Below are 24,663 nucleotides of genomic sequence, written 5' to 3' on the forward strand. Positions count from 1 at the left end.
TAATTATTTGCAGTAAAGTATTTAGTAGTAGTTTGATAGTTTTGATAGTAGTACTAACAGTAGCAGCGGTAACAATAACAGTAATAGTAGCAGTTTTGTAATAGTTGGAACAACAACTACAACAATAATAACTTAGCAAATACAACATGAGAAAAGCGTAGGCTTAGAGTATCGATGGATATTTTGATGAAATCAATCATATAACAGTTACAACCTAGAGCGACATAGAACTAGTTCCAATTCATCAATCATATGTGGGCATCTACTTCAATAAATAGTTATACGTGCTAGTAATAAAAACTTGCATAACATCTTTTGTCCAACCCTCCCATGATAGCGGGATCCTAATAAAAATCCAAGGGTAATAAGGCTTCATTTTAATCGAGAACTGGAACAAAGTATTACCATATATAATGAAAACATGAACTCCTCATACTACGGTCATCACTGGATGGGGTGTCACCATGGATCTACGGATCATAACACATATATGTGCACACAACTTGCAATATATGATCTAAAACACATTTATATTCATGAAAAAATATAATAGGTTTAGATCTGAAATCATGGCAGTCGGGCCCTAGTGATAAGCATTAAGCATAGCAAAGTCATAACAACATCAATCTCAGAACAAAATGCACTCTAGGAATCAATCACTAACAAATTGACTCGATTGCATAATCAATATCATTCATCTCCATCTACCTCTAGTATGCGTATAATCAAATTACTCATTCCCAATGGTGAGCATTATGAGGTTGTCGATGGAGAAGGGTTGATAATGATGACATCGATGATTTGCCCTTTCGGAGCCCAAAACAGGCTTCAGATCTGGCCCCCGATGAAGAACAGGAGGTGGCAACGACTCCATATCGAAAAACATGATGAAACTTCTCCAAGATATTTTCTCCGGATAACAATACTTATGGAGTTGGAATCGGGTCAAGCGGAGTTGTGAGGAGCCCACAAGGGCAGGGGGTGCGCCCTGAGGTGGGGCGCACCCTACCTTAGTGGACGGCGTGTTACCCCCCGACAGATCTTTATTCCAGCATTTTTCATTTATTCAATAAAAAAATGCTCGTCAACTTTCAGCCAATTTCGAGAATTTTTATTTCTGTACAAAAACAACACCATGATAATTCTACTAAAAATAACATTAGTCCGAGTTAGTTTCGTTCAGATCATGTAAATTAGAGTCCAAAACAAGAGCAAAAGTGTTCGAAAGTCGATATGTTTGAGGCGTATCATGCCTACACCCTACGACCCGCCCTGGTGCCTCGTCGTCTCCTCGTAAGGCTTCTGGCCCCCTCCCGAAGCTTTCTCGGTATCTTGTGTTCCACAAAAAACCGTTAATGTTTGGTTGCTTGGACTCCATTTGGTACAGTTTTTCTGAAAAATCAAAAGAAGCAGAAAACAATAACTCGCACTTGACACTGAATTAATAGGCTAGTTTTAAAAATAATACAAAATGATGTATAAAGCAAAAAAAATTAATAATATAATAGCATGAAACAATTAAAAGTTATCGATACATTGAAGACGTATTAGCCAGCGCCAGCAACGGCCACTAACAAAGAGAAGCGTACCGAAAGGATCCATGTTATAGACATACGAACACACACGAATAAACATTGTATCCACCAAAGACAAAACGTCGACCAAATCCCACGAGATCCGACTCCACACGTCTCCGATGACGCTAGAGACATTGCTGGGATAGGCTAAGTGAAAAAAACCTTATTTTATTTTCATCTTCAAAGAGCCACGGTCATATCATCTTTGTGAACAAGACATAAATTCTAACAAAACTAACCAAACACATCTAAAAATGAAGCCTTTTCACTAGCAAGGGCCGAGACTTACCGCGCTTCAATGACCCTATAGCCACATGAGACGAGACAGACCGATGACACTGCCGACGGGAGGCAAAGAAAACCCTATGCATACAAGCGAAGAAAGTCTGGGTGCGTAAGCCGGCTCCACTTCGCGCGCAAGCTCCTCACCCCGCTCCTCTCCAAGCCGCGCGACTTCCTCCCGCTCCGCGTCCTCCTCCGCTGCCTCCGCTTCCTCGGCCTCCCGCACCGCCGCCGGCTCGTCCCCTTCGTGCTTCGCTACCCGACCCTCTTCCGCCTCTTCCAGGCCACCATCTCCCGCCCCCTCTCGCCCTCCCTCTCCATCCTCACCGTCGCGCTCACCCCCGCCGCCCACGCGCTCGCCGCCGACCTCGCCGCCATCCGCGGGGCCAAGCTCGCGCCCGGCCTCGCGGACAAGGTCCACCGCCTCCTCCTCATGACCCCGCGGCGCAGCCTCCTGGTGTCCAAGCTCGCACACATTGAAAGGACATGGATGTCGCCTAGAGGGGGGGTGAATAGGCGCTTTAAAATAATTAAGGTTTAGGCTTGAACAAATGCGGAATAAAACTAACGTTTAATATGTCAAGCACAAAACCTACAAACAACTAGGCTCACCTATGTGCACCAACAACTTATGCTAAGCAAGATAAACAACTAAGTGATAGCAAGATATTACAATAAACAATATGTCTATCACAAAGTAAAGTGCATAAGTAAAGGGTTCGGGTAAGAGATAATCGAGGCACGGGGAGACGATGATGTATCCCGAAGTTCACACCCTTGCGGATGCTAATCTCCGTTAGAGCGGTGTGGACGCACAATGCTCCCCAAGATGCCACTAAGGCCACCGTAATCTCCTCACGCCCTCGCACAATGCAAGATGCCGTGATTTCCACTAAGGGACCCTTGAGGGCGGTCACCGAACCCGTACAAATGGCAAACCTTGGGGGCGGTCATCGAACCCGTACACGTGGCAACCCTTGAGGGCGGTTACCGATACCCGTACAAATTGCTCGGTGCAATCTCCACAACCTAATTGGAGACCCCAACGCTTGCCCGGAGCTTCACACCACAATGATTGAGCTCTGAGACACCACCAAGCTTCTAGGACGCCAAAGCATCCGCGAAGAACAATATCTAGGGTACTAAGTACCAAAGGTAATAAACTTCTCAAACTTCACTTCCACGTATCACCGTGGAGAACTCCAACCGATGCAACTAATGCAATGGCAAGAACAGACAAAGTGGTCAAGTCCCTCACACTCAAATCCCTCCACAACAACGAAAGCTATGGAGAAATATGAGAGGAAGAACAAGGAGCTCACAAAGAACTCCAAGATCAAGATCCAAGGGGTTCCCCTCACATAGAGGAGAAAGTGATTGGTGGAGATGTCGATCTAGATCTCCTCTCTCTTTTCCCTCAAGAACAAGCAAGAATCATTGGAGGGATTGAGAGTAAGCAAGCTCTAAGAATGTCAACAATGGAGGTAGAACAAGAGCTCAACAGATGGATGAGGCCAAGGGGGAAGAAGACCCCCTTTATATAGTGGGGGAAGGAATCAGACCGTTACCCCCACCCTCTGCCCGAGCTCCAGCGGTACTATCGCTGGCTGCAGCGGTACTACCGCTGGCCCCAGCGGTACTACCGCTGACTGCAGCGGTACTACCGCTGGCCCCAGCGGTACTACCGCTGGACCCCTGGTAGTGCAAAGGCACTACCACCGCCAAGAAAGTCTTCGCAAAAAGGTTCGTCCACGAACAACCGCTAGGCAGGCGGTACTAAGCTCCTGGAGCGGTACTACCGCCAGCCAGCGGTACTACCGCTAGGGCCAGCGGTACTACCGCCAACTCTAGCGGTACTACCGCTAGGTCCAGCGGCACTACCGCTCGCCACTGAAACAGCCATAACTTTCGCATACGAGCTCCGAATCGAGCAAACCCAAGCTTGTTGGATTCAGGACGACAAGAGCTATCCAAATCTTAAGACCATGCAGATATGAAAATGCCAATGATATAGAGATGTGAGTCCTCTATGAATGAAGAACCGGCAAAAACTCCAACATCGAAAACATCATAGTAGATGCATATGGACTCCGTTTTCGATGAACTCGAGCTTGTCACGAAGATGACCATAAGCTCTAAAACTCACAAAGAGAAACACCAAACAAGAACCAAGAAGTATGATGCAAGGATGCAAATGGTTTGAGCTCTCAACGAACGATATGATCAAGCTACTCACTTGAGAGCCCCCCTTGATAGTACAACAATCTATCCTAACCAGAAAACCTATCAAGGGCAAACCTATACCTTGCACCTCGTCCTCTTGAGCTAGATGATGATGATCTTGGCTTCCTCAAGATGGACCACCTTTCTTGATTGCGTTGGCTTGATGAAGACTAGTTGATTGCTCCCCCATACTCACTATGGGCGAGCCACTCTTCAGCATATCTTCACAAGTCCATTTCCACCACAATGGACGACAAGCTTCAAGCATGCTATCTTCGTGCTGATCCACTTGAACTTGCACATCGCAATCTTGATGACGATCACAACTTGACGTCATACTCCATGGGTTGTATGAGATCTTACCTTTGACGCAAGCCCATGGAAACACACCTAACCCCCACATAGAACTCTCACGAAGACCATGGGTTAGTACACAAACACGTAATGGACAATGCTTACCATACCATGGGATCACTTGATCCCTCTCGGTACATCTTGTACGCTTTGTGTGTTGATCATCTTGATTTACTCTTTGTCTGAGATCTTGATCAACCATGTGTCTCTACGACCATTCTTTGGATAATGCCTTGAATACCATCTTGGTCATCATATAAACTCCTTGAACCCAACAGATGAACTTCAAGAAGTGCCTATGGACAAATCCTATAAATGTAACTTAAGGCAACCATTAGTCCATAGGAATTGTCATCAAGTACCAAAACCACATATGGAGATATATGCTTTAACAATCTCCACCCCCGACCTCGGCCTCGCCATGGACTTCCGCACCACACTCTGCCCCCGCCACCCGGGCATCTTCAACTTCGCAAACACCTCCCACGGCCACGCGCTCCAGCTGGTCGACCCGCCGCCGCCGCACCCTTCACCGCTCCCTCCGCCGTCCGTCCCGACCGCCTCATCGACCGGCCGCGGAGGGAAAGGCTCGGGATGATTCGGGGTGGGGTTCGCTCTGGCTCGGGTCGGGTCAGGGATCGCGAATTTTTTTTCTTTTTAGCAAACGTTATCCCAGATCCACTTATGTAGGGACTACGGGTTCAAATATCAGAAATAGCAGGGGCTTTTTTGTAAAAATGTCGTGGCGGAAATTCCGGCAGAAGCGATAGCCTCTTTATTATTAGTTAAAAACCAGCAAAAGGGCCCGTTCGTTGCATCGGGTGTAAATAAATAAATATAGGCTTAGACAGTTGAAATAAACTACCACTAAAAACAACATAAATATATGGCAAATCTGCTACGTGGGCCTAAATAGAGGCAAGCGCGATACATAACTAAGCTGCGCCTGAGCAGGGTTAGGGCTTGCAGGGGCTCACCTCGTGGGCCTGGCCCAGGTGCTGGCGAGGTGGAGCAGGCAGGCTGCTGGGCTGAGAGAGGTGCTGGGCCACGACTGATAAGCCGGGGCGGCTCGTTGCTGGGCCTGTCCCATGGGGCAGGACACTGGCGAATCCCCAAAGATGTAAGATACTCACTGTATCCCACTGCATGACAAGCATGTAAAGGTCCAAAAATCGGTGCATACATATTGTGGCCCCTACACCAAAATAAACATTAGTTGTACGATTCAAATAAATGTCAATATAACAGCATCTAGGATCATTCAGAGAGTCAAGTAAATACAACGACCTGATTATATTCAACGCAAGATTACAGAGGTAGGATTCAACAAAAATTAAGCAATGTAGGGGCCTTTCACTTTCAGTTAGCAAAGCGACTATCCTTATGAAAATACGACCCTAAAAATACATAAGAGCAACATAAATTACTTCTACTAACATGAAAGCACTAAACTATCAGCACTTTTAGCGAACTAAGCAACTTCACTGTCACACAATGTACAGCAACCACGCACACAAGTGACAAAGATGTTGGTAAAACAAAGAGTTCTAGATTACTTCAACGGCAACAAAATCAACAATTTATGCTGCCCATCAAGGTAATTACCCTATTGATCAGCCAAGCATCCCTAACCTTCTAAAGCGAAATGATACGGGTAGGTAAGAGCGTCCCCAACCCAACAGCTGCTGCTTAAACACACACGAGCAAACAAGTAATTTGCAGCAGAGACAGCAAATTTCGTAAATCCGAGCTAAATGACCGAACAGCACAGCCTCCCGCTCAACTATCCAACGCATAAATCAGCTTAACGGAGGCACGATGAACAAGTGGGGGAGGAGGAGAGCAGTACCACACTGTTGCAGTTGATGCACTTGCGGTTGGGCGGCAGCTTCATGAGGCCGCGGATGATCTTCTCGTTCCTCTCCTCCTCCCTCCGGCTCCCCATGTCTCCATCGGATTGAAGGCAGAAATCACCCCCCCCGGAAAAACAATCACCCAAAAAGAAAACCGGCGGAAACGGAGAGCCCACGGCTAGCCGGCCTGGAATCGGCGAAACCTGGCTCGACTGGGGCGACGGATTCGGGCGGTGGCCCGCTGCTCGAGCCCGAGCGTAGCAGGGCCGGCGGCTGCCTCCACCGGCGCAAGGGGCGAGGGCGGCGAAGCTCCGGTGGCAGGTTGGCGGCGGAGATGGTCTCCCTCGGACCGGATCGGGGCGGCGGCGACCGAGATCGAGGTAGAGGGCAGCGCAGTACGCGCAATGGTCTCCCCCGGACCGGATCGGGGCGGCGGCGACGGAGATCGAGGCAGAGGATGGAGGAGCTGGGGAGGACTGCGGGTTGATTATCTAAAACTGTGAGGGCTTTTTGGAAAAAGACAAAAAACGGTTCGTTGTGACTTCAAATTGGATTACGGGTTGATTACCTAAAATTACGAGGGTTTTTCTGCAAAATGACCGGACTTCATTATTATTAGGGGAGAGGGGAGATTCGCATTTAATTTGAATATAAATATTTTCACCGTGAGAGAATTAAAAAGAAAACACAGCTGAGAGCTGACACGATAAACCTCCGACAGCCTCCTTCCCCTTCGTGCCCGACGGCGAGTCTCCCCGGTCGCCGGCGCCGCCCCCGTCTCCGGCGAGCCCCTCCCACGCCCACAGAATGCCGTCTCCGTCCCTCCTCCTCCCGCTCCACCAGCCGCCCCTCCCCCCGCGCCTCGCCGCCTCATCCCCCTCCTCCCCCCGCTACCCGCCCCCCTTCCTCAGAACCCTACCGCCGCTGGCCCGCGCGCCTCGCCTCGCCCTCCCCGCCGCGGCGGCTCGCTCCGGCGGGGGCGGCGACCGCGAGGGAAACCGAGCCGCGGAGCTCGACCGCGGGCGCGTCATCCCCATCGCGCGGTGCTACGAGGCGGGCCTCGCGCGGCTCGAGGTCTCCGGCGCCGCGCGGCGGGAGCAGGCCGTCGCGGCCGCGGCGGCGGCCTACGGCGGGTCGGCGGCAGAGGCGCACCTCGCCGCCGGCTCCGAGGCCATGGTCATGGAGGCCTTCCTCCCCGGAGCCGGTGGCGCCGCGTCCACTCGGGTGGTGAGCGCTTCCGTTCCTCCATGCTTCAGTGCCTGTCATTCGATTAGGATAGGCTGTCGTTACTAGGAGACATTCTTCGAACACACGCAGCATTTTAGTACTACTTCCATTACCTGAATCAGAGATATGCAACCAACACAAGGCGCAACCCATTGAAAGTTAGATTCAGCATGTGGATTCCCCATGGGAGTGCAGGTGGATAAGGCATTCATGTTGCAGTCGAGATGTGTGTGGTTTAAGAATGGATCGTTTTTTACCCCTCTTTGTTGTAATTTATCCGCAAGGGAGCTTATTAGTGTCTGTTTATATGTGTGAAATACGGCAAGGATTGTTGCTTTTAGTCCGATTTTCTCTCTTCATTATGTTTTGAGGAAGTTCTGCATTATTTGTAGATTTTGCAAGCCAAGGAAGTCAAAGAGAAGGCCACTAAGATAAGGAAGGACTTTGGTGATGATATTTTCTCTGAAAATGAATCTGATTCCGAGAGTATCTTGGCTATGGCTCTTAAGCAAGTTGTGATGCAGAAGCTCTCAAACTATCGGCTAGAAATCTTCTCCCCGGGTTCAGGGAGGGACTTCCAGGATTGGAGCAAACTCCGAAAGGTGTACATTGGGGCTTGATACTGAATTTTGTTTGTTTATTTAGCTCTTGCTAATTTGTGGTTGCATGCCAGGTTCCTGTGGATTTTAGCATCAGTTCATCGGATGCAAAACTTCTATCCGCTCTTGCTGAAGCAATTTTCTCATGTGTCATCGAGGATACCGAAAAGAGTTACCTCGGGGGCACAGGTGGATTTTTTCAAACGCAGAAGCTGAACTGCTCATCTGATTCCACTGTTTGTATACACAGAATTTCCGAGGCAGAAGTTGCAAATAATGCTAGGAGATGCTTGGAGAGTTTCAATCTTACCAAGTCCTCTCATGAAGTGGGCAGATCAAAGAATGCGTGGTGGCCAGCCCCAAAATATGGAAGGTTCGCGGAGATCGGGGATCCTGATTTTATCCTTTGGGCCCATGAGTTCGTTCCTTCTTATAAACTGCATGTTAATGCCAATGCATTCGAGAATACGAAGCTTGACGGCTGTCATGAGTTAGCAAATAATAGATGGGAAGTTCCCATATCCCACTTCCAACTGGTATATGGTTAATCTATCACTATCCTTGATGTAAACAGTAGACACACCTCTGTTTTGATCAGTATTATTAATTTAATTTTCTGCAACTGTAGGTGGAACTAGGGAATGTTGTTGACATGTATTTTGAAGATCAATTTACGATTCCTGGAAAAACTTTCCGTTCTCACTGGAATGCAGAACCATCGAAGATTAGAAGGAACAATGTATGCTGCTACTTTATGTTAGTTGAAGCTTGCATGTAAAAATATTTATCATTTCTCTTTTCCAACATTGCTTCTTTGGGTGCAGGGTTATTTGAACAACCTTTTTTCTTTCTTGGCTGGTAGTTCTGTTATTTTTATTGTCGCCGTCGTTGCTCAGTTATGCTGGCCTCAGTCTCTTAAAGGCAAAAGGTTGTTTATGGGCAGTTCACCCACCTCATCATCACAGAGCTATTATTCTGATGTCCATTCTCTGGATAACAGTAAGGTATACTCATTCCTTGTGACGTTCATGCTTGTTCTGTGGAGAAATTCGTTTTTTAGCCTGAATTCCTTTGTGAGTGCTTCTGTTATTCTGGGGTTTATGCGTGATATGCTGATGGCCCTTTCACTGGACATTGATTCATCATGATTTTCCTATAGTATTTCAGATTTAATTTTTATTTTCTTTCTAACCGATTCTAACTTTGATACTTGGTGTTACTCTAATAGGGAGTGTTTGTTTGTTACAACTTGCATGTAATAACTATTAACTGCTCACTATAAAACCATGGAGTCTCTGGAAGATGCTAAAGATGATTTATGGAAAAGTCATTTCTTAAGCCGCTTTTGCTTCATGACGAATGTTCTGTTTTCTTCTTGTTGCTAACATCATGTAGCATATTGGGTATATTTTTCAACTACTACAGTGCTCTTTTGGAATGTCCAGCATACCTACCTGCTGTGTATAATTAAGGGCATATCTGATGACAAATCATTCCTCTTCTAATTTGCTCCTCCTGAGCAGGTACGAGGTTATTGCATATCCGTTGTTAAGAAAATAAAAGATTCATGTGGTTGCCCTGGGGATATAGTGGTTGATGAAAATATTGGTGCTTGGATTGGAGAACTGCCTGACTGCTTCAAGGCCATCAATCTTGGTGACAATGCTGCTTCTGATGATGCTCAGCATTCTGGTATTGTTATCAAAGAAAATAAGAACCCATTGGGATCAACTCCCACCGAGATGGCTTCTCATCAGGAACAAAACGATAATACCCAGGAAAGTCTGCAGAACATTGCTAGCTTTCAGGTAAGTTTCCCTGATTTCTTAAAGACATCTCTGTAGCAGATGAAGATATTTGTTAGTTTAGATGGTGTATCTGCAACTCGAGTCTGATATTTATTTTCATAATATATTACAATTCCTTTGGAATCTTGGAAAATATTCATATGCTTATACAGTCATGAATTAATAACGTGCCATTTCTTAACTTTATTTCTGTTGTTTGCCATTCGATTTTTTGTCACGCGTGCTGAAGCAGAATGCATTTGCTTTGCCGCCTTAAATATTACGCCAATACAAATTATTATTTTAGTTTGGTATCCTTCAAATCTGTTTCACACTTATCTTACTCCAGCAGTGTATGCGTGGATTTAACATAATATTATGATTAGAGCGAACCTTTTGTAATACCTTGTCTTTCATGTATCAAGTTGGTTATTTGGTCATGACTAACGTGAAAGACATCACACTTTCTTTTACTGTTTGCTCAACTATTGTATGCTTATTGATACTTTGGTTAAAATTCGACTTATCCTTTACTTCAGTTATACAACAGAAAAATTAATTTGTAAACTACTTTCTTATACCTCTTAAATAATTTGTACTTGCAGTGTTTGCTACCTTTTTATGTGTGATCTTGTTCAGATGACCCCTAAATTTATTTTCCCCGTTGCTTTTTTTTAATATATTCTTTCCACATTGCTTTTGTAATTATAATGTTAAAGCTTCCTCTGTAAAAATAAATTGATATTCTATTCCTTCTCTTTGGTCAAATGCTATAACTTGCACCTTGTCACTTGATTCATCTATTTAGGTGGTGATGTCAGAAGAAGGTAAATTGGTAGGTTTTCAGCCAACAAGCCGCCTAGCTGTGAACCATTGGGCTAAAAATCCACTAGCAGCACTGTTGTATGAGGGGCGGAAGCTTTCTCCAGGTATTAGGATTGTCCCAGGAACTTATTCTTACTATTTGTGATTATATTTACGCTATATATTTTGTCCTGTCTGATACTTTCAAATGGATATTGTCAGCCTTTCTGGAGCCTAGGCTTAAAATTCCCCGTCCTGCTAACGTTGTCCCAATTGAGTTGTTGATGTCGGTAAATTCAGAATCTTTTTTTGCTTTGGCGAGGCCTGTTCAAGATCCATGCTAACGGAGGTACCTTAACCATTTCATTTATCGTCCTGTTTTTTTTTGGTCCAGCAATTTATTTCCCGCACATATAGTATAACGACCAGTACTATATTTACCCAAAATGTCCTATTTGCTGGCCTCTTCTACATAATCATTAGGTAACAGCTTCAGCCATCAGTGGGTGTTAAAAACAACTCTCCCTCATAATATTTTATAGGTCCTAGGTGTTCTAAGCATGATTCTACCTACCCATATGCAAAGCAAAAGTTAAGCTATCACTGAGAGGAAGGCAAGTACTTATGGAGCTCTATTCCTGACTGCATGGTTTATTTCCTCTCCGGATCAGGAGTACTAGACCGGTTTGTGCTATGGGTGTCCATATTGCTGGAGATTATCCATGGTCTGTGGTTGGGGGTGTGGGGGTGTGCGGAGGATGAAGAGCAAATAGACAGGGCCATATTTGTTATGACTATGCAAGCACTTTCAGTACCGAATATAATATCTGTGCCATCTTTAAAAGAATCGTGTCATCTTGCAGTCACAGTCATGGAATAAGGAATATAGTAGAAAATGGTATGACTGATCTGTTCTATTGAACTGCAATCGAGTATGCACTACAATAAAATATAAAATACTAGATACAATCTCTGTGGACTGTAGGCTTCAATTCACAATCTTGATCTAGGCATAAATCTCTCCGATTGAATTCATAATCGCGTGATCTGTGATAATTTGGTTCATTCTCTCTGTTTGGTGGACAGCATCCCAGTACATGTACGTGCTGGGATCTGCGCATGTTAATCGGCCTCTGCATGTTTGCCCAACTTCAATAACCCCTGTTCCACAGCAGCCTCTTGATGTCTCTGTCAACCCTGGCGTTTATAAAAAAACATTGTCAAAGGATCCAGTGAGTGTACACTTTTTTTTCCTTCCGTTCATTTAAAAGGGACCAAAATGTATCACGACTTACCAAAGGTTTTGGGGTCTATCGTCGCCATGCTTATGATTGGATAAACATCAATGAAAGTAGCTCTGATATCTCGTTGGTTCCTCAGAAAGTGCACCACTTCGGCTAGCCTTCTGTTAAATGAAGTTGCCATGGAGTTCATGTCTTCATGGCATGTTTGTGCACCCATGCCTAGCAAGGTTCTAACAAGTGGTAAACACCCAACTGGGGGCACTCCAACAAATACGAATCTCCTTCCTCCAAGTGCTCTCATTACCTGAGTAAAATGATAAGGGTTAGGTCACATCACTGAGCTAACATACAAAAGACAGTACACTATCATTTGACAAATGCTTACCGTGGTATAATTGGCGACACGTGTTATTAGTAGGTTCTCATACTGTGGCCAACTATCTGTTCCTGAACGGTTTGTGGCAAGATAGTGGGAAAACAGATCAGTTGTTCCAGCACTTATGACGAATGTAGCCCTCCTGAGAAGTTGAGCAGCTCTTCTTGGTCCCACTAATCTTTGGAGGTTTCTTCTGTAACGCCATAGGTCCTCGACTTGATTGGAAAGTGATAGTGTATTCTATCATCGAGAGAAAAAAAATGAAAACACCGCTAGCTAGTTAGTACCTAATACCAGCTCTGAATAATCGGATTAGTAACTAAATATAACTCATCTGTTTGTTACCCCATTTTAGTAACTATTTTCGGTATCCTTTTAATTGATATGATTTGCCTGACTTAACTCATATGATTTGCCTGACTTTGTGCTCTGATGGAAAAAATGTTGCAGGTTATACTGATGACATACCGATATCCTGGCAGTCGCATCATCATATCCAGAGCCTGCTGATGCAAAACTCACACCCCTTCTGAGCTGCCTTGGCCTCAACCTTGGCTCGCGGAAACCTGGAAGGCTCCTCGCCACACCTAGTCTTTCCGCTGCACATCCCAAAAACTGCACCGTAAATACCATACTGACCAACAGTGAGCGTCACTCACCTTTTGACCAAAAACACCAATCCTGTAGCCCAGTTGCTTGGAAGAGAAGCCCAGTTGTACCTTGTGCATGCATCATTTACCAGCGAAATAGATGCAAGGAAAGAAGAGTGCGGCTGTACCGAGTATGTCAGTGATGAGCCTGCCGTTGCTGAACCGGCCGGTGGGCCGGCCGCCAAGGAAGCCCGCACCGTACGGCAGGAAGTTGGCCCTCATCACCGTCTGCAGCCGGTTGTTGTTCCCGGGGTCCACCGTCGAGTCGCCGAACACCAGCATGGTCGTCCAGCCGGTGGTGCTGTAGTTGATCGGCCTCCCGGGAGCCGGCATTGGCGGCACCGGCAGCGGCACCGCGGCCCACCCCGGTTCCTGTGGTGGTACCACCGTCCGTGGCGGTGTCGGCTCCTTCGGCCCCCGCCTATGGTGTGGCGGCTCCGGCGGCTCAGGCTCCGGCGGATCGTCCTGCCTCGGCGGCAGCCGCGCACGCCGCGGGCGAGTTGCCGGTGGTGCTGGTGCCGGCGGCGCTGGTGCTGGTGTGTCAGGTTCCGGCAGCGGCGGTGGTGGCGGCGGCGGCATGGCACCCGGCAGAGTGGGTACCCCTGGCGCACCGGGCTCCTCCGGCGAGGGCGGCGACGGCAACAACGGGATCCCAGGCCAGGACGGGTTGTCCCCCTGCTCGTCCGACGGCGGCGGCATGCTTTCCACAGGTGGTGGGTCGTCGTCCTGCTCGTCCGACGGCGGCGGCATGCTTTGCGCAGGTGGATCGTCGTCCTGCTCGTCCATCGCGGCGGACGGGCGCCATGCGATGAGCAGGAGCAGCGCCACCGCGACCACCGCCGGCCTCCTCATGGGTCGTGGACCTGATGGTGGTATGCACTAGCGCTACAGCTTTACCAAGTACCAGGTGTGCCCAGCCATGGATGCCGGTGATATATATGTTCTGCGACTGGAACCCTCTGCCGCTCCAGCTGAGCTGAGCAGAGCGTGCTATCCAAGACGGCTTGGTGCTGTGTAGGTGAGGAGCAGCCTAGTTTACTTCCAGCCTGCTTTGTGTGACACGATTACTTTGTGATTCTCAAGACAGCTTGGTGCTGCTCAACCTGTGTGACTTCAAACCAGTTCAATTCTTGAGCCCTTTGGTTAACTTTGCATGGACGTTATAAAGTATACAGACTTAACACCAGCTATGTTTTATCTGTTTATTTGTTTAAGAGAAATAATACACATGCAGAATTTGTTTACTCAAGGAGAGTATACACACGAGAATTTTCGTTCATTTACCAGGTTGCCTTTTGAGTGCCCGAGTTACCAAGGAGAAATTAAAAAGATCCCCAAAAAGGGACTCATCTACCATTTTGTGAGAGCTTGGAAGGCACAGGTAGCAATTCTTGAACCCTCCACTTGTTCACCTAGTCTCTCTTCTATAGATGCCAATGCCATGGTAAAAGCAAAACATATCACAAGAGTTAAAATAAAACATTACTTAAAACAAGAAACATAATAGAGAGAGAGAGAGAGGAAGGAAGGAAGGCATGCAATGTATGTGCTTGGGTTGCTCATGTCTTTTCTATTCTTGAGAGAAGAAGGTTTGCTATGTCATGTACCGCGTCGCAATGCCACTCCCTGCATCTCCAGTCGGGCACCTGCTGACCATTCAACCCCGAGGAAGTGTATGAGGGATCAAGGTCTTCAAGATGGCGCCCCCAAGAGGGAGATCAATGTTGAAGACGCCGTCGCTGCCCGATCCTGCATCAAGATCTTGGCCTTCAAATGAAAAACTCAATCTTGGAGAAGAGGATTCGTGGATTCAAATTTATCTTTAACAAATCCTATCTTCACCTGAACGTATCAACATTTCTAACGGTTTCAATTGATGTTTCCACAACCTTTCAATGTGCTCGGAGATCCGTGCTGATAGGTGTAGGAATGCTCATGCACCTTGCTAGTGCAAACATTCTATTAGATCTCGGTTAACCAACCAGGTCATGTAAATCTTATTCACATTATTCAGATAAAATATCATTAAGGTTAAACTTTTCTCAAATATACTTGGATAAGATCTTAGTCTAATAATGCATATGTTGTGATCAATTATCAAAATCACCTTAGGATCTGTGTCATGGTCACTTTTTTTTTTCTACACAACTTGTGCCCTTCGATCTAGAACTGTCCGATTATGTTTATAATACCGAGAGTTGGAGATGCGTACGTGATTGAATCCGGTTCGGTTGCATTGGACAAGCAACTAGTTAGTTGTTCTTTTTGTCTTATTAGCAAAAGGCCCATGTGTTCGATTATATCATCATCATTATTATTAAGTATAGGTATAAATATAGATTTAAAAAGCTGTTTCAATCGTTTTCTGTATTGTGTTAAATCTTGACTGATCAAATATCGCTTGATTTTAGCCCAAATATAAATGGCACAACTAGCGTATTCCTCTTCTACAATCTATTTCATCCAAGGGTGAAGTAAATGTGCTTAACTGAGGGATGAAGAATAGTTTGCTTAAACATATTTCATTCGTAGAACGTGACCAAGTACAAAACTGTAAGCTACGCACCACCAAATTTCTACGTCTTTTATATACTCCTTCCGTTTCAAAATAAATATCTTAAGCTTAATACAATTTTGTAATAGATCTAGTATAAAGTTAAGACATTTATTTTAGACGGAGGGAGTACAATCTAAGACACAATGCCGATCAAAAGCTGAGTTCCTTTTCATCATGTCATGAGTCCTAAGTAAGCTATGTGTCAAAAAAATCTTACATTATGGGACGAAGCAATATATCGTAACTGAAGGATAACAAATCTATTTACAACATCGCCATTTCACTATTACATATCAATCACTCCTCTACACTGAGAACATCAACTACTCAAACAAGCTGATAACTAATTCCAATGATATTCTTGTTAACCTACTTGTGGTTTGAAAACTCCCCCATCAAACATGGCGTGTATGGGAAACATAAACCTAACTGGCTTTGAGTTTCCACGGGTAAGCATCCCAAGTCTTGGATCTCGGAGCTATTGAAGTGATATGACATTACTCTGTTGAGGGGTGTATGGAGGAAGACGATCTCTTCATTCGGATGAAACCCAAGTAGAGAATGTTTGATGTAACTTTGTTTTGACCTGTCTTTGGTACTACCGGCACTATCGTTGTCAAAAACCAAATCCTCCCCCACCAGTGCTTTGCTCCTACCATCTTCATCACACTTACCACACCGAACTTTCGACAGACGGTCATTGTGTTCTGGAGAGAAATCTGCTAGAAGAGGGTGAAGGTTGCTATCGCACTTTAAGATCCAGTTTAGGTGATCACTTGTTCCATCGAGGGACCAAATCCTAAGTCTGAAGGCATCGAGTAGTGCACAGTATACACCATTCTTCGATTTGCCGAAATGATGCTCCACAAAATATTCCCGAAAACCATCCGGCGGCTTGATTGTTTGGTATTTATTGCTTGACAAGTCCATTCTGCAAAAAAATAAACCACATTCAAAGTTAGATTAATAACCGGCTACACCAAAATGTATGCAACACAAATAAGGTGGTGTTTAATTAAGATATGAGTAGCTATGTACCTCATGAACAAGCCACGCTGGTGGAAGTAAAGTGCTTCTTGCCAGTATGCGGCAAAGCGATGGTCAGATGGACAAGCCTGCAACATGTCGTCTATGATCCCCGCGGCCTCCCCTTCACGAACAAAAGGCCTCTCCTCCCATTGATTTGTCTTCGATGAGTAGACAAGCAAGACAAAGGTGGACGGTGGCCATTCTGTCTCTTGGATGTGAAGGGCCACCAAATGATTGCTATCAGGCAACGGAATGAAGGGAACGTACTTGACTAAGAAGACCTCGTAGTGCGGCGACACCGTAGGGTTAAACACGAGGTATTGGTCATGGGAGTCCATGTAATTATCCACATCATACATGTCCTCCATGCCCGGCGTGCACATCGGCGGAGGGATAGGCAGGTGCGCCCATTGTTGCGTGGCGGGGTTAACCACCCATGCCTCTTCCGGTTCACTATAGTCGTCGGCGACGAGTAGAAGGAGGCCGTTGCAGTGTTGCCTAACCGCTAAGTAGTCATCGGTGTTGCGGGTATCCAAGTAGTCGAAGGGGGCGATGTTCGCAGCCGACGTGGCGACTGAGAAGTGCCTCGGGAGAGTCTCGCCGTCGAGGCCAAAGAATATGCCGGTGAGTGCGTGCGGTAGAAGGTCCGCGAGGAGTCGCCGGGTGTCAATCAGGGTTAGCCATGCCTTGCAGACGGAGCGGGACGCGGCGAGGCTGCGCGGCGACGTCTTCTGCAGGCGGAGGAGGACGTCGGCGAGAACGTCGTGAGGCAGCCGCTGCGTCTGGTCCTCCATGGTCAGATGATTGGCAACTTGTCGATGGTTCGCTATCTCTTATAGGAAGGGAGACGTCTTGGCAGGTGTTGAGATCGGATTCGGTGGCCACTCCGAACTGTGCTGGTGCTCGAGATCCGTAATAAACTGATTATGGTTCCCCTGTTGTTGCCTGGGGAGCGACGCGAGGGGAGTCGCAGATTCCTTTTTGTTGGATATCTGCAGTCCCTTTTACGTTTAGTTCCTTGACTTCCTTTTCAAAAACTGTGTGTTGCAATGGGAGAAAAAAATACCACACGTTTTTAATCATTTTATAATCATTTTAATTTATTAAAATAATAAGCTAACTAACCAATGTAGTCGGTCACTAGTGGGGACAGGGCCTATAGTCTCGGCCCGTAAGACGCTTTAGTCCCGGTTCACCAACCCGGACCAAAGAGGCGGGACTAAAGGCCTAACCTTTAGTCCCGGCCCTGTTCCAAGCCGGGATCAAAGGTGCTCCACGTGGGCGCCTCGGAGCGAGGGAAAGGGAGTACCTTTATTCCCGGTTCTACTTACGAACCGGGACTAAAGGATCCGTCTATTTATTTTGTTTGTTTGACCCGAAAAGGTAGTTTTCTTTTTAAAAAAATTTTCAAAATTTTATTTTTGAATATTTTTTATGTTTTATTCCAATTTTTAAATATTTGAATTATTTGACAATTTAATCTCTAATCACCCATCCTCACTGCTCTAGTGTGGATCACTAATTTCAAATTATCTAACTTCCCGGCTGATCACCCATCCTTTCACTGCTTCAGCCCGAGCATGCTTAACTTTCTGGTTCTATCGCCCCTAGTTGCCAAGTGTACACTTGTTGTTTTCCTGACAATAGTAAGCTATCAATCCTAAACAACTTGGGTCTTCATGTCATGTCACATGATTTAGTTTTTTTAAATTACAAACAATTATTAAAATAAACTTAATAAGTAACAATAATAGTGAATTTCAATGAAAACAACCTAATATTTTTAAATAAAATTATTTTTCTTTTTTTTTTGGAAAAAACTTCTTTTTGAAATAACTTTTTTTCCATTTGGAATTTTGAGCATGTGAGAAAACTTCACCGGGCAAGCCCGGATGAAATCTAGTACCAATTTTTTCTATTTTTTTTATATATTAATTTTTTTTGGACGTCATATGCAAAAGTTAGGGCCGTTTATTTTTTTTCCTTTTTTTGCAAAAACGGTCAAAATTCATATCTCAAAATTTCTATACCGACTAGACACTAAAACCTAACAACATCTCAAAAGATTTTATTTTTTGAAGATTTTATCATTTTGTTTATTTTTTGAAGATTTTATCATTTTTGTTTATTTTCTACAAAACACAAAGTATCAAGGTTTCAGACGAAAACCCATCTGCTACAAAGACATTTTTTTAAATTAATTAAACTGTAGATTTTTTTGTGCATAAAATATGCACCATACTACAACATGTTAAAATCTACAGAAAGAACTAACTAAAAATAATAAAAAACAACAATTAAATGACTAAAACAACTATATAAGCAAAACAATATTTCTTTAATTAAAATCCTAATTTAAATTATTCTAAAAATAATCAAATAAATCTTACCGTGACAACAATCTAACACATGAGTGGGAGCAAAAAGAATTAAATTAAAAACTATTTGTAAACTCAAGTTATTCAAAAACTGGGTTTGAAGCAAATTTAAAAGATTCAAATTTAAACCATTGAAATTTGAAAACTAATGGCACAAACAGAAACTAGACAAAATTTTGAATCTAATGCAAAAAGAATCAATCAAAAACATCAAATATCCTAAAAGATATAAGCAATTTAAAACAGAAACTACAAACAAGAATTTAAAAACAGAAAAAAAAATTTGAACACCTTTAGTCCCGGTTCGTGTCAAGAACCGGGACTAAAGGTCTATCCTTTAGTCCCGGTTCAAGACACGAACCGGGACTAAAGCCTCCAAACCCTTTAGTCTCGGTTCGAGACACGAACCGGGACTAAAGGTCCCATTTGAACCGGGACTAATGCCCGACCGGCGCCTTTGCTGCTTGAACCGGGACTAATGCCCGACCGGCGCCTTTGCTGCTTGAACCGGGGCTAATACTAACATTAGTCCCGGTTCGAGATACGAACCGGGACTAAAGGTTCCATTTGAACCGGGACTAATGCCCGACCGGCGCCTTTGCCGCTCGAACCGGGACTAATACTAACATTAGTCCCGGTTCGTAAAGGAACCGGGACTAATACTAACATTAGTCCCGGTTCGTAAAGGAGCCGGGACTAATGTGTTTTTCGAGCTGGGACGAAAGCCCTTATTTCTACTAGTGGGTCCTATCCTATTTTGTTGAGAAATTAACTCGTCCATTGTTAATTCCACCATGATGAGAAATTGAGCGCGACAAGCAAAGCAAAACAAAGAGGCTACGTGAATTGATCAATTGACTATTATCTTATTTCACTCATGGGGTAGAGAATGTGGGATCAGATAACAAACTGAATGTGGTGTTTCATTCTGTGTCTCTACAACAATAGAATCTTACATTCAATACATTCATTCATCAGCAAATAAATCCCCATAAAACAGAATTTTCTTGCCGGTGCTTGGCACACGGTTGGAGGCATGGGGAGGGGATCTCACCAGATGATGAGTTCCTGCTGGAGGAGGGGATACGATGAGGGGAGCAAGGGTTATGCGCCTCTATTATGCCATAAGAAGTCGTCGTTGCCGCGCCATAACCTCGGAGTTCCCCGTGTGAGCCATGGAGGCCCGCCTCCACCTGCAAGTACTTCGCTCCGCCGCGCCTTATCCGCGCGCCGCCGCTGTTCTGCATCGAGCAGACGCATCATCCCCAATCACTGTAGTTGTCGCGTTGATTTGATCCAGAAGCTGTGCTCGAGCGCCGAAACGGGGGTAGCAAGCGGGCAGAGGTACGGCCGCGGAGGCGGGTGGGTTGAGATCGACAACTGTGGTGGTTGAGGTCGGCCGCGGCGGCGAGTGGTGTGGCAGCGGCCTGGGCACAGGCCAGGGTGGACCAGGGTCAATGCGATGCGCTCGAGCGCCGCAACAGGGCAGTGAGCGGGAAGAGGTACGGCCGCGAAGGTGGGTGGGTTGAGATCGGCAGCGATGACGGTCGAGGTCGGCTGCGGCGGCGAGTGGTGTGGCGGCGGCCTGGGCACAGGCCAGGGTGGCACAGGGTCGACGGGAGGAGGCGATGCGTACGGGTATAATTTTTGCAGCGAATCGTTTTTTCCTTTTGGGTTGCAGATAAATGATGGAGCGCAGGTTGAATAACAAAAATTACAGGGGCTTTTTTATAAAAATGTCACGGTGGGTTTTCCGACGGAAGCAATAGCCGCTTTATTATTAGGTATAGATTTGATTAACTGCACTCCATCATAATACTATTACCTACCGTGATGAAGTATGACACCTATTGTTTGCTTTTCTCCCCTAATAATAAAGCGCGCATCGCTTCTGCCGTACGTCGTCGACACTTTTGCAAAAACACCCCTCGTTTTTCCAATATTCAATCCGTAGTATGTTTTTAAGTTATAAAAAAAGTTTCAGTTTTATTAAAAAAACACCCCAGCTCACCTTATCCACACCATCCTCCATCGCGGGATCCCCTCTCCGGCGATCCACCGTGCCGCTGCTTGCCATCAGCGTCCACGCCGCACGAACAAAGGAATGGAAGGCGTCGGTGCGCCTCTTGCCGTCGGCGTCCTGCCGCAGCAGCCAAGAAAATGGCGTGGCGGCGCAGACGGCCTCCTCCATCCCAGGAGGCCCTCTCTAGCGAGGTGAGCCCAGGAATGGGGCGAAGAAGGCGGCCACGAGCACGCTCCTCCGCAACCAGTCCTCTCCCCCCCCATCATATGCCGTTTCTGATGCGGCGACACCGTAGTCGTCGCCTACAACGATTTTCGTCCGTGCACCACCACCTGATCGAGGAGGAGGTTGTTTCACGCGAGATCCGGCGAGGAAGGGTGAGATACTGCAGCGCCAAATCACTCCCCCGATCCAGGCCGACCTCTGTCCCACAAGATCCGACGAGGAAGCGCTGGCCGACCGCCTCTGCCAGGGAAGCTTTACCTTCCACGACAAAGAAGAGGCCGACCATGGCGTGGTCCATCCTCCCCTGCCCCAACAAGGATCCAAAGCACTCCCCCCAACTTCCATCCGCACAAAATTTGGATAGGAAGTGCTGGCCTTCGGCCTCCGGCAGGGAAGCTGCTACCTTCCATGGCAAAAAAAATTACAATTCCTCCGCATCCTCCTTGCATCCTAGCCTTCCTATCCCGAAATACCGACCAAGCCTTTCCCTGAACCCAATCCCATATGGCACTATTGCATCTTGGTTTTTGAATGCTATTACATTATGAAAAGAAGGGGAACTGACTATTGGTTTAAAATAATTGGGGGGCATAGAGATGTGAGAGATTGCGGGGTTCGGCTCTGGAATATTATAGAGAGAGATGGTGGGGTTCGGTTGGGGATTTGTACTGTATCATGTTGCTGTGTGTTCCATTCTTTATTCTTTGCGCTTCTTGGGGCAATTTTGGTGTACATGGAGCTATGATTTAGATCAACTATATACTTATGTGTGATGTTCTTTCATGCTTTTGGTGCTCCTGCCGAAGAGATATTATTTTTAGCTATTTTTATTGATTATTGCTACTGATGTTGATTGCATTTATTTTTGCTAACATATGCAGATTGTCGTGACTGTATGAGAGATTAATACCATTGTCTCGTGTGTGCTAGGTTTAAACGGATGAGTGATGCTTGGTGTATTCTTTTGTGTCAATCTGAACAAACATGGAGGGACGAGTAGGCTTCAGTTCACTGTGACTCCATGAACGGAGTTCAACCACTCTGAAAAAGGTCATGCTCTGTAGTAAGTTCATTTATGGTTGTATGTGTTTCTATTGATGTATTTGAAATGTCTATTCATTGCATATTCAGTTGTTCAAAAAAGGGGTGGCATTTGTGCCATGTTAATCAACTAGGAAAAGTAACACTTGATCACAGCGGTAATAAAGTTAGTAGGTGCACGTAAAGTTATATAGCTTCATCAAACATATGTGAGCTTAGTTGTTGGTCAATTGTGTAGCTGCTCTCCAGTGACCTTTTGAATTCAACATGTCATCAGTCAAATACACAAGGAGGACAGAGAAAGGAAGTAGCAAGTTGGTAAATCTGATTTGATGCTTTCATTTCGTGGAACCCTATAGCTTGTGAAATATTCATGTGTTCTATCTTGTTTGTTAACCCGCTGCAGTTGTCCACCAGCAGGGCAGCGCACGTAGAATCCGCTCGAATGGCGCGGTGGCGGTCGTGAGTGAAGTGCATGGTGGCCTCCGGCTATAGAGGAAGAGAGCAGAATAGATGACGCGGCTTAGAGGTCCTTCATCTAAAGGTGCTCGATGACGACATACATCCTACTTTTGCTGTAATTATCTGTTTCGAAGCTATTATTTATAGATTGTTGTGATGGAAGTTAACAATACTTTTGATTATTTCAAAGCAATGTCAGATTTAATAATTTGAACTAAACTGGAGTTGACGTAGATGAGTCTGAACACGATTAACATAATCATGCAATTTTCAGTGACTAAAACAGGTTGGTGAGGTAATTTTACTCCCGCTGCCAGGACACTGGAAACAATAATTCGTCTATCTACTGCCCATGCAAAGATGAAACTGAGACATGATGTATTTTGCTCCATACAAATCCAATTACCAAATGAAGTTACCTGCAACAACTATCTAGACAAGCAAAGTGCTTGTGATGCTTGTTTAAAAAATTATGCTGTCGTTCTATTTTTGGAAATAGCTGCATTCATTATTTTGAAGGATAGCAGACACATGATATTTTTCCTTGAGAAAATATAATGACATGACCTGTATCTTGTTGCAGGTTCTGAAAATTGATGTTGGGGCTGCACTGCAAGTTCTGAATTTTGCAATATTCCCTAAGGAATTGACTGACATGGAAGACCGTGAGCAGAGGGAGACTGAGAAACAACAAGATGCAGGTGCAGGTGGTGATAACGTATATGGACCTGGAGGAGCAAGTGGTGGCAATGACGTGCATGGAAGGTGAGTTTACACCTTTATGCAGTGTTAAGTGTTCTATTCCCTCTGGTTGGAAATAAGTGTTGTACGCCACTTATTTCTGATAGGAGGGAGTATTAATTAAGATCTGAATCATCCTTTTTAATATTGAAATGGTCCTCCCTCCATTGGACTTTCCCAGAAAGTAGTCTGTCTCTATTCAACTACTCCTGGGAATTATTTTGTTAGATAATTTAACTCCATCCAGCTCCATTGATGTACAGGAATGAATGTTAAATGAAGATTACTAATCCCTCGTTGGCTGGCGGTCAATTTGTTACTGCTTTGTTAGATTATTTTGTTAGGATATTTTTTGTTGACATGCAATCCAATCCCTTGTTGGCTGGCGGTCAATTTGTTACTGCATTGATTCAATATTAAGGATATATGTCATCGCTAAGATAGTATACCATGTTGTAGTTTCGACCGTTCACGATGTAGTAACACGACGACGGTGATTTCCCGTTGCAAAGCCTTTTGAATACTCGAGATTGTTGAAGCATGTTGATATCGTTGTGAGAACTCGACATTCGAAAGAAAGCATGCCAAATTCATAAGTCATGTGGCCTCGCACCAGCGGAGGGGATGAACGGCAAGGGGAGGCCACCATTGGAGGTACATCGAGAGCTCAACTCCACAAGGAATGGAAGGGACGGGGTGGCCACCATTGAAATGGGGGGGGGGGGGGTGACGGGAACAAAGTGAAGAGATAAGGACAACTTTTTTTTTCTTTAAGAAAAAGATGAGGAGAACATTTTTTTTGAGAAGAAGATGAGGAAAGTGCTCCGGAGGACGCGCTTTGTGTCTCGTGTGGAGGCTTGGTGTCTACGCTCAGAGCAGCTCACTCGCAAGAGCTTAGCAAGTTGTGTAAAAATAAAATAAAATATATATTGTTCAATTTATTTTTTGAAAATATGTTGTACACAAAAATGCTATTACCCATAAAAAAACATTATTACCACTCAATAAAAATGATAATTATTATTAAAAAACTAATCCAATTTTTATGTAAGCATTATATTATATTTTAAAACTTTAAAAGAAACTCCTTCCGTTTAAAAATAGATGTCTTAATTTAACATCGTAATTTACATTTAACATTTAATGAAAAAATAAATAGGTTATGCACTTTTTTGTAGCCCGGTGCAACGCACGGGCATTTGCACTAGTAGCTCATAAATCGCCATTTTTG

General features: G+C 45.1%; 3 protein-coding genes across 4 annotated transcripts; 2 read left to right on the top strand and 1 right to left on the bottom strand.

Moving 5' to 3' along the window:
* The first annotated feature begins 7,096 nt into the window (after positions 1-7,096).
* On the top strand, positions 7,097-12,864 carry LOC123404885. The gene is made up of 9 exons (XM_045098815.1): positions 7,097-7,516; positions 7,909-8,118; positions 8,190-8,651; positions 8,744-8,854; positions 8,940-9,119; positions 9,639-9,923; positions 10,711-10,831; positions 10,929-11,055; positions 12,777-12,864. The coding sequence occupies exons 1-8, from the start codon at positions 7,097-7,099 to the stop codon at positions 11,048-11,050; spliced, it is 1,911 nt and encodes a 636-aa protein (XP_044954750.1). The 3' UTR covers positions 11,051-11,055; positions 12,777-12,864.
* Positions 11,065-14,250, bottom strand: LOC123403616 (GDSL esterase/lipase At5g45950-like). The gene is made up of 5 exons (XM_045097538.1): positions 13,105-14,250; positions 12,795-12,925; positions 12,336-12,566; positions 12,002-12,254; positions 11,065-11,903 (listed from the first exon to the last, which is right to left on the bottom strand). Exons 1-5 carry the CDS (start codon positions 13,826-13,828, stop codon positions 11,713-11,715), a joined length of 1,530 nt encoding a protein of 509 aa, XP_044953473.1. The 5' UTR covers positions 13,829-14,250; the 3' UTR covers positions 11,065-11,712.
* A 6,696-nt stretch (positions 14,251-20,946) lies between these two features.
* Positions 20,947-24,270, top strand: LOC123402748 (DNA replication licensing factor MCM3 homolog 3-like). 2 transcript variants are annotated; one of them, XR_006611346.1, is made up of 4 exons: positions 20,947-21,154; positions 22,119-22,238; positions 22,650-22,773; positions 23,275-23,878. XR_006611346.1 is itself a non-coding variant. In XM_045096700.1 (3 exons), the coding sequence occupies exons 1-3, from the start codon at positions 23,052-23,054 to the stop codon at positions 23,950-23,952; spliced, it is 261 nt and encodes an 86-aa protein (XP_044952635.1). In that variant the 5' UTR covers positions 23,002-23,051; the 3' UTR covers positions 23,953-24,270. The 2 variants fall into 2 exon arrangements, 1 of the variants encoding a protein (XP_044952635.1); XM_045096700.1 differs by lacking the exons at positions 20,947-21,154; positions 22,119-22,238; positions 22,650-22,773 and adding exons at positions 23,002-23,069; positions 23,892-24,270 and having other exon boundaries at positions 23,275-23,456.
* The last annotated feature ends 393 nt before the right edge of the window (positions 24,271-24,663 follow it).

This window comes from Hordeum vulgare, chromosome 6H (assembly GCF_904849725.1).
Source record: "Hordeum vulgare subsp. vulgare chromosome 6H, MorexV3_pseudomolecules_assembly, whole genome shotgun sequence".
Lineage (NCBI taxonomy): Eukaryota > Viridiplantae > Streptophyta > Magnoliopsida > Poales > Poaceae > Hordeum > Hordeum vulgare.